This window comes from Chiloscyllium plagiosum, chromosome 5, assembly GCF_004010195.1.
Source record: "Chiloscyllium plagiosum isolate BGI_BamShark_2017 chromosome 5, ASM401019v2, whole genome shotgun sequence".
Classification (NCBI taxonomy): Eukaryota; Metazoa; Chordata; class Chondrichthyes; order Orectolobiformes; family Hemiscylliidae; genus Chiloscyllium; species Chiloscyllium plagiosum.
Window position 1 is genome coordinate 1,444,318 of NC_057714.1, and position 14,631 is coordinate 1,458,948.

General features: G+C 40.7%; 1 protein-coding gene across 5 annotated transcripts in view; it reads left to right on the forward strand.

Moving 5' to 3' along the window:
• LOC122549656 (retinoic acid receptor beta) overlaps nt 1-14,631 on the forward strand; it is a 513,362-nt gene that overhangs the window by 285,382 nt on the left and 213,349 nt on the right. For 2 of the 5 annotated variants that reach the window (XM_043689455.1, XM_043689456.1), the window contains exon 1: nt 2,296-2,807. The exons of the other annotated variants lie outside the window; for them this stretch is intronic. In XM_043689455.1, the coding sequence (XP_043545390.1) occupies nt 2,339-2,807 (469 nt within the window). In that variant the 5' untranslated portion in view covers nt 2,296-2,338. Of the gene's footprint in view, nt 1-2,295; nt 2,808-14,631 lie in introns of those variants that run through there. 5 annotated transcript variants of the gene reach the window in all.

The window sequence follows — 14,631 nt, forward strand, 5'->3', positions numbered from 1 at the left end:
AAGATGATTAGGGGTTTAGATAGGTTCGACAGTGAGAATCTTTTTCCACGTATGGAGTCAGCTATTACAAGGGGGCATAGCTTTAAATTAAGGGGGTGTAGGTATAGGACAGATGTTAGGGGTAGGTTCTTTACTCAGCGAGTCGTGAGTTCATGGAATGCCCTGCCAGTAGCAGTGGTGGACTCTTCCTCATTATGGGCATTTAAGCGGGCATTGGATAGGCATATGGAGGATAGTGGGCTAGTGTAGGTTAGGTGGGCTTGGATCGGCGCAACATCGAGGGCCGAAGGACCTGTACTGTGCTGTATTCTTCTATGTTCTATGTGTTGTGCTTACTTGCAGGTGAGATAACCTATTAGCTGTATTCTTCTATGTTCTATGTGTTGTGCTTACTTGCAGGTGAGAATAACCTATTAAAAATCATTTAATTTCTCAAAAGTAAAGTAACTTCTACATCACTTTACAAATAATCAAAATATCTGAGCATTTGTCAAAAGAGGTTTGCCTGGTTGATCTGGTTCTTGTGAACAGTGATAGTTAGTGCCAGCAGTTGTGCAATGTTACCACGCAGTACACATCCGCTTACCACCCAATCTGTTGATTATCTTTGGCATCTTTCGTTTCTGTTTCAGATTTCCCACATCTGCAGTATCTCGCTTTCGTGTTATAAAGCTTTTATTCATTTTCTGCTAACTAACATCTAGCAGAAACTTGTGCTCTCCATAGAAGTTCAACAGTATCATCAACCACTGACCACAAACATCGAAGTGTAAAATTCAAACCGATCTGCCAGAAATCCTTAAATTAGAGTGCACTCCAAGCTATCATGTTTATATAGAATCACATCAATCAGAGGATGGAAGCAGGCCATTCGGTCCATCGAGCCCACACTAACCCTTTGAAAAGCATCCAACCCAGATCCACCCCCACACCTATCCCAGCATATCCCATGACTTAACCTACATATCCCTGGACACTACAAGTGTAATTTAGCATGGCCAATCCACCTAACCTGCACACCTCTGGACTGTGGGAGGAAACCCACGCAGACACGGGGAGGATGGGCAAACTCCACACAGACAGTCGCCCGAGGCTGGTGTCGAACCTTGCGCTGCGGGGCAGCAGTGCTGACCACGGAGGCACCCCTGACATGTCAGATTTGGATTAAAGGCAAAGACTGCAGCTCCAGAAATCGGGTATCCGGACTGCTGCGACTTTATCGGGATGGTTGTGCAGGATACCCCCAATTAGTGCGTGACCCATTATCTAACCCGCTGGAACAGAAGGCAGGCAGGCAGGGCGTGCAAGTGTTTTCAGGGTGAGGGGGTGGGGGGGGGGTCAGACGAATACCAATGCACCCCTTTTCTTTCCAAAATCCAAAATTCGGTTTTGATTCCGTGAATCGCTGGTGCAGAGACAGAGAGAGAAAAAAAAAGAAAACTAATCAATGTTGCAAGTTTTGGTGTGCGCCTGGTTTTTGGAAGGGGCCCGGCTTGTGAAACTTCTCGCCCTCTCCAAGCCTCATGCATCGGATCGCAGCCCGCCCGCTGCTCTCCCCCCGGGAGTGTCAGATGCAGCTTTTTGTATCTCTGCCTTCTGCAAATATATATATGAAGTTGCTGTGGGAATCCTGGGAGCTGGTGATGTCAGGCTGGGTTGGGTCATTTGAAGGTTAGCAGCCTGGGTAGGGTTCAGAGAAAGTTCACTCGCATACATTAGGCAATTCAATCTTTTTTGTTTCCCCCCCCCCCCCCTTCCCTTTTAAACTGTGTGTGTGACATAAGGAGTAGGAAGTAAGCTGGTCAAAAAGGCGAGGGTGAGCCATTTTGGAAGGCAGGAGGAGGAGGAGGAGGGGGGTGGGTGGGGGGTGAGCTGTGCTGAGCTGTGCTGAGCTGAGCTGTGCTGAGCTGAGCTGAGCTGAGCTGTGCTGGGCTGAGCTGTGCTGAGCTGGGCTGGGCTGTGCTGGGCTGGGCTGTGCTGAGCTGTGCTGTGCTGAGCTGTGCTGAGCTGGGCTGGGCTGTGCTGAGCTGTGCTGTGCTGAGCTGTCGGCTGCGGGTTTGCTCCCTGTGCAGAGTGTGCCAGGGGCCGGGAGATCTCCGCGGGTCCCGCTGAGCCCACAGCGACAGAGAGACTCCGCTGCAGGGCAGGCACCTCCTGCATTCCCCCTCCCCTCCCCTTGCAAACCCTTCCTCATCTTGAATTGAACGCCGTCTCTCTCTTGACTTCACACCCCCCCCCCCCTCTCTTGTGTTTGTGTGTGTGTGGGGTGGGTGGGTGTTGTTGTGTGGAACTTGGTGGTGGGGAGGGGAGGGGAGGGGAGGGGGGTTGAAAATGCTAAATGATCATTTGGATCAATGACAGGCTCTGGGCTGCGCTGTCTGTCACAATCCATGAGTCCGCTCTGGGAAAAAGACCAGCAGTTCTCACGTGCCAAGAGAAAGAGGGGAGGACAGAGGAAATAAAGCAAAAACAAACCACCACCAACCCCCCCAAAAAAAAACCCCACAGCAAAACAGAAAGGGGGCAACAGTTTGGATGGGAGTTGGAGCAACTTTTGTTTTCTCTCTGTGCGAATTTGCCCACACCTAGAGAGAGGAGAGAGAGAGAGACACACACACATCTTCGCCAGGTTTGGGGACAGCCTGTCGTCATGTTTGACTGTATGGATGTGCTCGCAGTCAGCCCTGGGCAAATGCTGGATTTCTACACTCCGAGCCCGTCCTCTTGCATGCTGCAGGAGAAAGCTCTGACTGCATGCTTCAATGGACTGACACACAGGGACTGGCAACAGAGGCACAGCACTCAATGTAGGTCTTTTTATCATTATTATTCATAATGTTTATGATAGAAAATCTTGCGGCTTTTATCTCTTTCCTTTTTATTCTCTAAATGCATCTCCCTCCTGCCACATGCAAATTAAAAAAAAAACACTGTACAGTAGAGTTTGCTGTGCTTCGTGGTGACCGGTATTAATCTCCAAGAGTGCTGCTCCGTGGATGGCAGGCTGACAAGAGTTGAAAAGTAACTGGATACTTTTTGTCACTTTAAACTGTGCGGCTCATCCCTTCACCCCAGCCCAGCCCACGACCACCTCGATGTGCCGAGGAGTGCAGCTGGTAAGCAGTGCCACAAGCGCTGCAAAGAGGGACGAGAGTGTCAAAGCTGACCCTGGTCCTGTGTTGCTGTCTGAGCAGGGCAGGAGCTGAGTCTGAGGCTCACTCTGTGGCTGGCCAGCGATTCCAATAAATCTCCAGCGGTCCCTCCTCAAGCTGTCTGTCTGCAGTTACCCTGCACATTTTCCAGGGAAGTGTCACCTCTGTTCACTCATTTCCACCGGTTATTATTTCGATGTTTTATTTTAATTATTGGAGTGCTATTTAAACAGATTAGGAGCTAGTTCCTTTTTGCACTCCACTCAGTTCGGGTTAGCTGAAGGTTTAATCTTTATTATTTTCAGTGAAGCACCTTATCGCGATCGTGTTGCCTCTTGTACCATTAAGCATTCATGTTAAAAAAGCACACACACATAAATAAAGCAGCAACCGCTCTTAACGAGGAAAACAAGTAAGGACTTTATCAGAAGACAAATTGTGTGTGTTCTGGCCAGGTAACAGGGAATTGAGGTTAAAAGATTAATATCAGACCATCAAAAGCTTTTCATTGCACTCCCAATTATAACCAGACAAACCTCGATTTTGTTTTTATGATTGCTGCTTCTTTACTCGAACGCGTGGTTTTTATGTTAGTTAGATTTGGCAGGGCACTTCTTACATTTGTCGAGTGACATTTTCAGTGCGGAGGTTCTTTCGTTTATTCGTATCAAAATATTGAATTATTTGATTTCTCGACATCCCACTGCAATAAGGTCCAAATGTGCTGTTGTGATTTCGCCTGTACTCGCTTTAAAAAAATCGCATTCTATCTTCAACCTCTTCGTTTTTTCATCGTTCGAGGTTCCCTTTTCAGGAAATTTGGTGCTTTTACATGCAAATCAACAAACAAAATTTGACGCGCTTATGTTGAAATTTGCAGATAGCATTTCGGGATATGCAAAGCAAGACAAAGCTGGCCTATGTATAATGATTTTATTGTGACTTAACACACAAGGAGCAGCTTTAGTACAAGAGCAGACTATGTAGGGTAAATCTGGAGGTAATATTGCCTCATGAGTTCCAGTGACCACAGACCCTAGTATTTCCTGGTCTGCTGTTCCTCATTAAGCACTTTGTGACTCTGTGTTTATTAATGGCTAGCAGAGACTGCAGATTGATTGCGCTGACCTGCCACATATCTGAAAAACCTTTTTTTGATTGTGCCAGTGTAATGAAAAGGAGATTGAGGGAGCTGACAATACTAAGGTTTTAGTAATGTAATAATGTTGTAAGAGACACTTAAATTACCTGTTTGATGTACATTCAGTAATTTCAGCTGTTAAAGGAAAAAAATCAATCCTTGGTACAGTAACTTGTCCCCTGTGTGCTGATACCAGCTGTACACTGCTTTTCTTAAACACTTTTCACTTCAAAGTTTCATGGGCATAGCTCAATGTTTTTAAGGTTTAATTAATTTATTAACACGAAAATCAATGCCTGCAGAAACAACCCCCGCTTACGTTTTGATGCTTCTCTATGTCAAATTATTAATTTTGTTGGTGTTGTAACTATTTATGCATTGTCATTCAAACTGGAATAAGTATTGCATATAACTAAAATGACGTGGCCATCTGAGCAAATGAGACAGTGGCATAAATATAATTTGGGCAAGGGCACAAAGTGGATAGTTTTAAATCAGTTGCTTGTAATAATTGAATTTAATACCGATGGAACTACAATTTCAAATTTATGGATAAAATCTAGATAAATCCAAACAACTGTTCTGCAAAATAATAGTTTTATTGTGACTTAATGCATAAGGAGCACCTTCTGTATCAGAACAGATTATTTAGAGTGAATCTGGAGGTAATATTGCTTCTTGCATACCAGTGACCACAGACCCTAGTATTTCCTGGTCTGCTGTTCTTCATTAGCTCAGCCTTGTCTTGGTTTGTAAAACTGCTTTGTGCCACCACAACATTCTAATCCTGTTGTGTTCAGACTTAAAGAAAATATAAATATATAAGAACAGTCAGTGGACATTAAAGCCTTAGGTAAAATCTGTTTCATCTCCAACTGAAAGTTCTTCCCTACCTATATTGGATTTTAATCATGAATTGGTAGCATGGAGTTAAAAAAATCTCAACTCTCAATGTTACTCAAAAACCATCCACAAGGAGGTGTGTGATCTAGGCCAGGTGACTGTCCCACAGATCTATCATCCTTATCTGTGGCTAAGTGTTTGGTTGCTGCCATAGCCTCTCATGGTTGGAAAGATAAGGTAAACTAGTCAGCATTTGGTTATCACGGATGATTAGAAGATTATTTCTGGTGACTACATTTTTGGGGCTTCAAAACAATGAGTTGCTGCAATATTAAGTGTTTCTAAATAAGAATACGGCACAAAAATTATTGTGTGGCAGAATGTTTAATCTTTTTTCCATGATTCCATACTTACTGATGTGGAAGAATGTGGTGGTTTGTATGTTCACTCTGCCTGCGGCTGAAACCAGGTAACTGTTGTGTCAGTGGTCATCAATAGATAGATTAAATTAAATGAACAATTGGATTGACTGAGTGAGCCAGCATGAATACATTACAAACTTGTGCTCCCTGAGTGGTTGGTAATCTATCAGTGATATTAAGGGATATCCTTTATGTTGAAATGACATGCATCATGTGGAATTTAATTACTGAAATGATTAATGAATAGCAATATATTTCTATTAATAATTATTAACATTACCAAATTTTGAGATTTGTACAGCTGCCTTCCAAAGATTTAATAACTATTAATCAAAAAAATTTACCAGTATTTATGAGAAATTAAAGTGAATTTTATTTAATATTGTAACAACGCTGCTTATCTCTGCATCAGACCCTTCATTGTGGAATTGAGTACGCACAAGGTGCTGCATTTGTAAATTCTTAATCCCTCTTCCATTCCCAAATCCTGATTATTCAGATTCATAACTTTAAATGCTTTGACAGCATATTGTACAAAGGAGAAAGTGAGGTCTGCAGATGCTGGAGATCAAAGTTGAAACTTTATTGCTGGAACAGCGCAGCAGGTCAGGCAGCATCCAGGGAACAGGAGATTCGACGTTTCGGGCACAGGCCCTTCCTGAAGAAGGGCCTGTGCCCGAAACGTCGAATCTCCTGTTCCCTGGATGCTGCCTGACCTGCTGCGCTGTTCCAGCAATAAAGTTTCAATATTGTCCAAACACAACCATCTCAATTCCTCAGTTGACCTCGTAGGTGACCTAAATAAATTTCGGGTTGCAACTTTAAGTAAATGAAATCCAATGAAACTTAATGATTTGGGAGTGCACTGCAGAAAAGATTTCAGAAGGTCATCATGAAATGTGTGAGCTTTTTGTTCTAGTCTTTCTGATCATTTTTTTAGCAATTTATGAAGCAACATTTTCAAATGCTGCTTTTCACAGACCTCAGTTCATCTTTGGTAACCAGTGACTTCAATGGTTGTTAGTTTTATGACTGTATTAGTTTCAAAGTGGAAGGAGAATGCAATTTCCAGTGTTTTGTAATCATAAAAACAACAAGGTGTTGGCAGTGGCACACCCCATTGCATTTAGTTCAGACTGCGTAATATCTTAAATGAGGTCTTGAGGCATTGGCTAATCTCCTTGCTGTGAGGCAGAAGCTCAGCATTTGAGTTCCACTCCCTAGTTTGATGACTAGAAATTATGTATTCACAACATGGCCAAATCTGTCAGTCCTTCCAATATGCCTGTGACAAGTAGTAAGAGTGGTCAGCTATGCTTCAGCAAAGTGGCACTCTTCAAGCAATAGTCTCTGCTGATAGGCTGGCAAACTAACCCTACAAAAACTAGCAGAACGGGCATAAACACATGCTTTGTCAGCCAAGTATGAAAAGTTTTTAAGTATATTACCTTTGCAACTCAGGAGAAAACCTTCCAGCAAAATAAAGGACTGCAGTGCTAACTTTGTTGCATTTTTTTGTGTTTCAGTAGCCCCTATGGATTAAGAATTGGTCTGTTTCATTGTTTAATTTGATAGCTTCCAGTATGTGCTTGTTGTACGACAGAATGCATGTGTGCGAGATGATTAATATTCAAAGGGTTATTGTTTCTCTAAAGCAAACATGTTTCACATTATAAAAGTGCAGGAAGACTGTTGTGGAAGCTTGCGCATTGGGCATCTCAGACCAGAATATGTTTTAGATGAGTAAACTGCTGGGCTTGGATGAGAGTAATGCCAATGGAAATTGTCATGATTTCATTAGCTTAGGTGCCTTCTATTCTGGGATGCATACACAGTAATCATTAGTAAATATGTCAAATGGCCATGATGCGGAGTTATTTAAAAAAAAACAACATACTGGTTGGACATTGATATTTAATTATGAAAATGCAGGAAACTACTGGCAATGAGCCAGTTTCAGCTCTCTTTTAGAACTAACCACATGCACCTTACCCAGATAATAAAGTAGAACGTGATAGTATTTATGTTCAGACAAGCAATATCAGTGACGGATGGATGTGCTGCAATGGATTGATTGTCAGTCACACCAGTTAACACAAAAAAATGCAAGAGTTAAAATAAAAGAAAGGAAGGAAAGTATTGGATTTTGCAGTTTCTGGTCTGTTCATTGATTTTTTGGAATAAGTATTAACAGGATTTCACTGTCACTGATAGAGTTGGCATTTTACTTGCATCCTGCGTTGCATTTGAGAAAGTGGTGAGTTGTCTTCTTCAACTATTGCAGTCTGTGTGATGAAGGTGCTTCCACAAAACTGTTGGGTAGGAATCCTGGATATTTACCCAATGACAATGTAAGAATGGTGATATATCTCCAAACAAATATGGTAGGTGACTTAAGGGGATTTTGCAGGTGGTGGTTTTCTCCTTATCCAAATAGAAGCTGTGGCTTTAGGAAGTGCTGTTGGAGAGTTGCTGAGCACAGCTTGGGAATGAAACTATTTCAGCCACATGCCCAAGAAAGGGCCACAAATGCGTAGGATGTCAGTTAAATGCGCTGCTTTGTCATGTGGATGTTGTCAAGCTTCTTCAGTGATTTTCAAACTGTGCTTATCCAGACAAGCAGATAGGACTCCAACAGATTGGGAGGTGAGTTATAAGTTACAGAAAATCCCAGCCTCTGAACTCCTGTTGTAACCACAGCATTTATGTGACTGGTTCGCTCACATTCCTGATCAATGGTGACCCCAAGATGTCAATGGAGATGAAATTTGACAATGGTAAATTAAACGGGAGGTGGTTGCACTTTTCGTTGTTGGAGTAGTTCATTGAATGGCACTTGTGTGGCACCAATATTAATAGCTACTTATGTTCTCAAGCGCAGAAGTGTGTGGTAGCATTATCACCTTCAGGTTTCAAAGGTAAAGCCGAGATGTTTGCTCGGTAAAAGTGGTCCAGATCGTTCAATTACAATAGCAACAATCAAACAAAGTTCCTTGGTGTTAATTTCCATCACCGATTGAATGCTTTGTCACTCCGGTCAACCTAACGCTAGTGTATGGAACGTGTTTACATAGCCCCAGCTCATGATTAATTATAAGTGCTTGTGGGTCAATGGAAATAAGTGTATACTAGTTAAGTGTTAACTTTTAATATTTAAATTTTCCCTTGAATTAATTTCTTGCTTACTTAAATATGGCATCAAGAAGAAAGGCAACCAAAGAACAGGCTTGTCTAAGGATATTTTTCAGTATATTTACTGCAGTACTGTCACTAGATTTATTCATCAAATTGGTGTGGAAATACTTTAAGATGCATTTATTCTCCACAAGTTGAGGCTTTGTGTGAAGCCAAATCCTTTATGTGCCATAAGTTCAAGTGGAACTTGGTTATGAAGGTCTCGTTTATTCCAAACTAAAGCAGGTGATTTCCTCGATTGACACCAGAATTAGACACATTTGCGCTGTAACATTGGCATGTGGTGAAAGTGCCTTGCTCCAGTGCGACAATTATGGTCTAACAGCATCAATTGTCAAATTCATTGCCTCTAATTGCTCCAAACACTGGATGATAATCTCTAGTATTTTACCCTCATGTAAAATAATGCAAAGACACAACCCAATGGAGGAGAAAGTCTATTATTACATTGTTGGACAGTTTTCACAGCTGAAGTGGACATAGGATGAAAAATTGACATGCCCACTATTATGCTTTACTGAAATTGTAAAGACAATACTGGTATTGTGTTATAATTATGGAACTGCACTGGGAAACATCTACTTCTAACATGAGTGTATCTTTTATGAGAATCTTGCTTAATTTTAAAGAGTTAGCCATGTCAGAAGACATCACGTGGAAGCACTTTCAAGACAGATAGAGGCTGCTCCTGTAATATTGTTTAGAATTGGCTCGGAGCAAAAAGAGAGGGGCCGTGGGAGCCAGATGCACTCCGAGAGCTCACACTGTAAGCACCTTTTTCAGTCATTAAAAGTATCTTTTGATACATGAATCAGGTTATTAATGGCTGTTACAACATGTATGAACAGTATTTCTGAATGAACCAGAAGGCAAACACATTTTACAATCGTCTTTTGCTATATTTTAAAATGAAATATTTCTGTGTATTAAAAGCCATTTATAGTTGTGGTGTTTGCTACAGTTAAAATTGTAAGGTGTTAATTTGCTTTGGGTCAAGGTGGTTGAAAAACTACCAGACAAATGAAATATTCAAATATGACATTTATATTAGTCGTGGATTTAGTATTGACAATTCCAATAGTAATTCAAAATTCTGTCTGTGAAGTGCTTATAATCCTTAATTTCATTTTCTGGTTGTTTCTTATATCATTTAATAATGGAGATCTGGTGACTTGGATAGAAATAATGTTGAAATTAATCTCTTGAACAAAATGGCTGATATTTAACTTTGCTAAGCTAATTTAGAGTTTGCACTTTAAACCTCAGAAAAAAATAAGGAGTGTATTTTTCTAGAAAAGATACACTGCAATATTTTTGGTTTGTATCTTTAAACTAAATAGATTGCACATAGTTTAGATGTGATCACCTGTCTGAATCACCAATCATACATACAGTACATGTGTACATCCAAATGTTAACAATCTACTTTTCAACAAAAAACCCAAATCCTAGTTAAAATCTCTTCAAGATGGAAAACAATCTACAGATGGATATTATTTTTCAGCGGAATAAATGCTGATCTTGATTTCAGAACCCCAAAATGCATTTCTGTTTGGACAAACTGAGTGCAGTTATATGGTGAACAGATGGATTGACATTTTAACTTTTCCATGCTTGCGTACAGATGGACTAAATGAATAAGCATGCAAGAAAGAGCAATGAGTGCTTCACATTATGAATATTTAATTTTCTTTTTTTTTGTAATACTGGGCTTTTGATGTTTATCAATTCAAGCTGCAGCCTGTGCCTGTTTGGAATTAGCCATACTAGCAGGGTAACAAGTGTGATCAAACAGAGCTTGTTACAGGGCTGACAACTGACATTGCCAATTGACTCAGTATGAAGCGAGCAATGCCAGCATCAGCATTATCCTGACCTATGAACATCTGAATTATTGAATGATCCCTACTGACTAAAGCATAGAGCCTCCCCATCTTAACACTTTGGAGTCCTTTGCTAGGATAGACAGACAATTTCATCTTTTCTTTTCTTATTTTCCAGAAATGTTTCTTTCATTAATAACTGCTTTTCTATTTGATGTGTGATCTTTTACTTTGCTGTGTTTCCTCAAGTCAGCCTCGTTTCTTCTGAGATGGACTGGTCCAGACTATCAACACTTTCACAACATTACAGAGTGCTGCACCAAGAAGGTGGTTTTTAACGATGTGGTAAAGGATCCCTTTTATAGCCAATTTTCTCCTATAACCCCCCCCCACCCCACCTCCCCGGCAGCTTTCCGGCCAGATGTCTCATCACAGCTTCATTACTCTATAAATCCTTTCGGAAGTCTGATTGCAAATATTATTCAGGACTCCCATGTCAAGCTCTCTCTCCTGAAGTTCAGCACTCAGTTCTTGTAACCAGCTGAGAAGCACTCTGAGCTAGTATTCCTGTTGATGCGATCCTATATCACTTCCTTATTGGATAATTTCATCATTTTCTCCATCCCCACTTCCTAAAATGTGGTTCATTCTGTACAAATGTACGGAATCTTACTTGTATTGTTGCTGTATTCATTTACTTGCTTAAATTTATATATTGAATGAGGGAAACAGTTGCCTTCGGGAGCAGATGTGTCAAGGCGGTGACGATTTGGCTAAACGAACTTTATTTCATTCACATTCCCAGTTTTATGACAGTGCAAACATTTAACTGGTTGATATGCTGAGGGAGAACAGTAGAGATTCCTGTCTTTTACTCCTAGTCATGTTCAGTCAGTTTCCTCAGAGTTCCAATTTGATCAAAACAAATAAGCTAAATTCAGAGTCATGTTGTGTGCACCTGTTTCACAAACAATTCAGAACCACGTATTGTAGAGAGTCAGATCCCAGCAGCACTGCCTAGTCAGACCTGTGTGCATGCCTGGGTCAAACATACCGAATAAGGGTCATTGGCAGTTCACTGAGTCAGGTCTGGCAAGCAGTGAATACCTACCGCTTTAAACAGTTTAAGCTCCTTCACTGCCTGCTCAGAAAATTTGACATTCTCCCAACAAAAATGAAACCTGAACAGTTCTTGAAACTATAAACTTGGTTTGCAGTGTCAGAACTAAGTATGGTTCTCTTTCAAGCAACACACACACATGGAATTTATAGTGAATGAACTAATAGGATTTAGGCAGGGATAAGGGCTAATGAATGAAAGAGTGTTGTGAGAGCTGACTGCCTTAATTAGTCTGAGATTCCATCAATATTTTCTGTTCAACATTTTTGTTCAAATGGTTTTATTGTCCTTTTTAATGTGACTTTGCCTTAATTGATGGCATTGCCACCTCTGAGTTGGAAGGTTAGAGGTTCAAGTACCTTTTCTTGACTTGAACACTAATGGTGCAGAACTGAAGAACACTTGCTGTGTTGTCAGCTACTGTCTTTTGAATTGGACATGAATTGCATGTTCAAGTGAATATTTGGAATAGAGTAGGAGTTCTTTTGATGTCCTCCCTTAAATTAATGACTTGGATCTTATCGTACCAATGAAGGTGTAACTGTTAGCATTTGTCATCATTATTCTGCTGTAATTGGCAGCAACGTCAGGAATCTGCAAATGTACGGGTCAAACCCAGTAATCCAAAAGGAGCTGTCAGTGGTTTCTCACTCTTCCTTAATGTGCACTGTCAATGTCCCTCCAGACGTATTCCCTAAGTAATCCGTGAATTCTCAAAAAGCGCTACTTTTACGCAGTTGATCTAGATGCAAAAACTCTAACAAAAGTCACACCTTGATGGATGAACTTTAAACATTGTTTAGCAGCAAATGATAATTGCTGCTAAACAAATTTACTAACTCTGAAAAGTTATTTTTTATGTCAAGTTTCTCCATTATGATATCAAGGTTTACAAATTTTCATTTTCTTTGTTTGTTTGTATTTATATTTGAACTTTTATCTAAATCCTATTATAACAATATATTTTGTTTTCTGAATTTTTGAATTTAGAGGAAATTCAGTGATTTTAGCTTCCTATTTTGTGATCTATGAGTTTGCTTCAATGTGATTGGCTGCTTACCTTGCTTGCTGACATTACTGTTACTGCATGCTTGGAGATCCATTTTGATTTAGTACCAGACTTAAGCTATCTAAGAAAGGGAAATCTGTGCCTCAGCGATTGCTAAAGTTTTGTGCACAGTTATCATAAATGGTATGCACCATTGCTTTGGAGCTGGCTGCGAGATTTAACCAGAGTTATGAAAAGAAAAGCTATCACATTGCCCGTTGTGTTGCCTTTTGTAGGATTTTCCTATGTGCAGCACGACCACTATGTTTCTCCATGTAGCTATGACTGCAAAAATAAAGCATTCCACATGAAAGTCTTTGGAAAATTTATGAGATGTGAGGAGAATAATAGCTTGCATTTAGATAAACATAAAACAAAGAACTACAGATGCTCGTGCTCTGAAACAAACAAAGACCGAAATTGCTGGAGAAACTCAGCATGTCTGGCAGCATCTGTGGAGAGAAGACACAGTTAATGTCTTGGGACCAGTGACTCTTCATAGTTGTCCTTGAAAAAGTGGGTGGTAAGCTGTCTTCATGAACTGCAGTCCATTTAGTGTAGGTATGCCCACAATGCCCTTAGGTAGGCAGTTCCAGGATTTTGACCTAGAGATACTGAAGTAAAGACAACATGTCTTCAAGTCTGAGTGATGAGTGGCTTGGAGGGTAAATTGCAGGTGGTGGTATTTCCATGTATCTGCTGTCTTTGTCTTTCTAAATGATAGAGTTTGTGGGTTTGGAGGGTGACTTCTAAAGAGCCTTAGTGAATGTCTGCAGCACTTTCTGTTGATAGTACACACTGCTGCTACTGAATGTTGGAGATGGAGGGAGTGATTTTTGTTTGAGGAAATGATACCAAGCAAGTGGCTGCTTTGTCCTGGATGTTTGTCAAGCTTCTTTGTTGGAGCTGCACCCATCCAGGTAGGTGGGGAGTATTCCATCACATTTCTGACATGGGTCTTACAGATAGTGGGGAGTCAGGGGCTAAGTTACTCACTGCACAATTCTTAACCACTGACCAGTTCTTGTTGCCACAATACTCATATGACCAGTGCAGTTCAATTTCTTGTCAATGGTAGCCCCAGGATGTTGCTAGTGTGGACGTCAGTGAAAGTGATACAATTGAATGTCATGGGGCAATGGTTAGAGCTCTCTTGTTGAAAATAGTCTTGCTGTTAATAACCTTCTGCTGAAGCAACTATAGACGGTACAAAGCAACTAAACATTCATCCAGTTAGAGTGTTAGCACTTGGGAAGATGGCAAAGAACAGCTCTTGCAACTGCTACAGCAATGAACAATGTTCTTAAGTTTTCATTGGTACTGGCAGTCTGTTTTTTAAATTACCTTTTAAAGCTCAGGAGATAGCTTCCTATCATGTCAGTTATACAGACCTTATCGGTCCCCCAAGAGCATTTATATCTACCCTAAAAATTTGTAACTCTGACAAAAGGGGTTAAGGCCCTTACTGCAGTAAAACTGGCATTTGTTTGTATTCAGCACTGAGTTTAGACAGCCCTGTTGAGTTAGAGTCTCTCTCTTGAGTGAGTCATAGCCTGTTCTCTTTCCCCACTAGTGGAGGTTGTATCTTATCAGAAATGGGGGAAGGATTACCACATCCAGGTTGCACCTCCATTTTTAAATGTCCACAGTGTTTAAAAATCCAGGCTACAGAGACCAGGAGGATCCCAGAATTTTTCACTGGATTGGATTGGATTGGCTTAATTTGGGATTAACTGTAGAGAGGTCTACAAGTGGCTTAAGTTTATTGACAGATTTCATCTCTTGTGGTCAGACCACTGACTAACATTTATTGCTAAAACAACAATATTATAGAATCTTATCTGATTGTTTATCTATGATAGCAGAGTGTGCAAATCACCTTGCCAC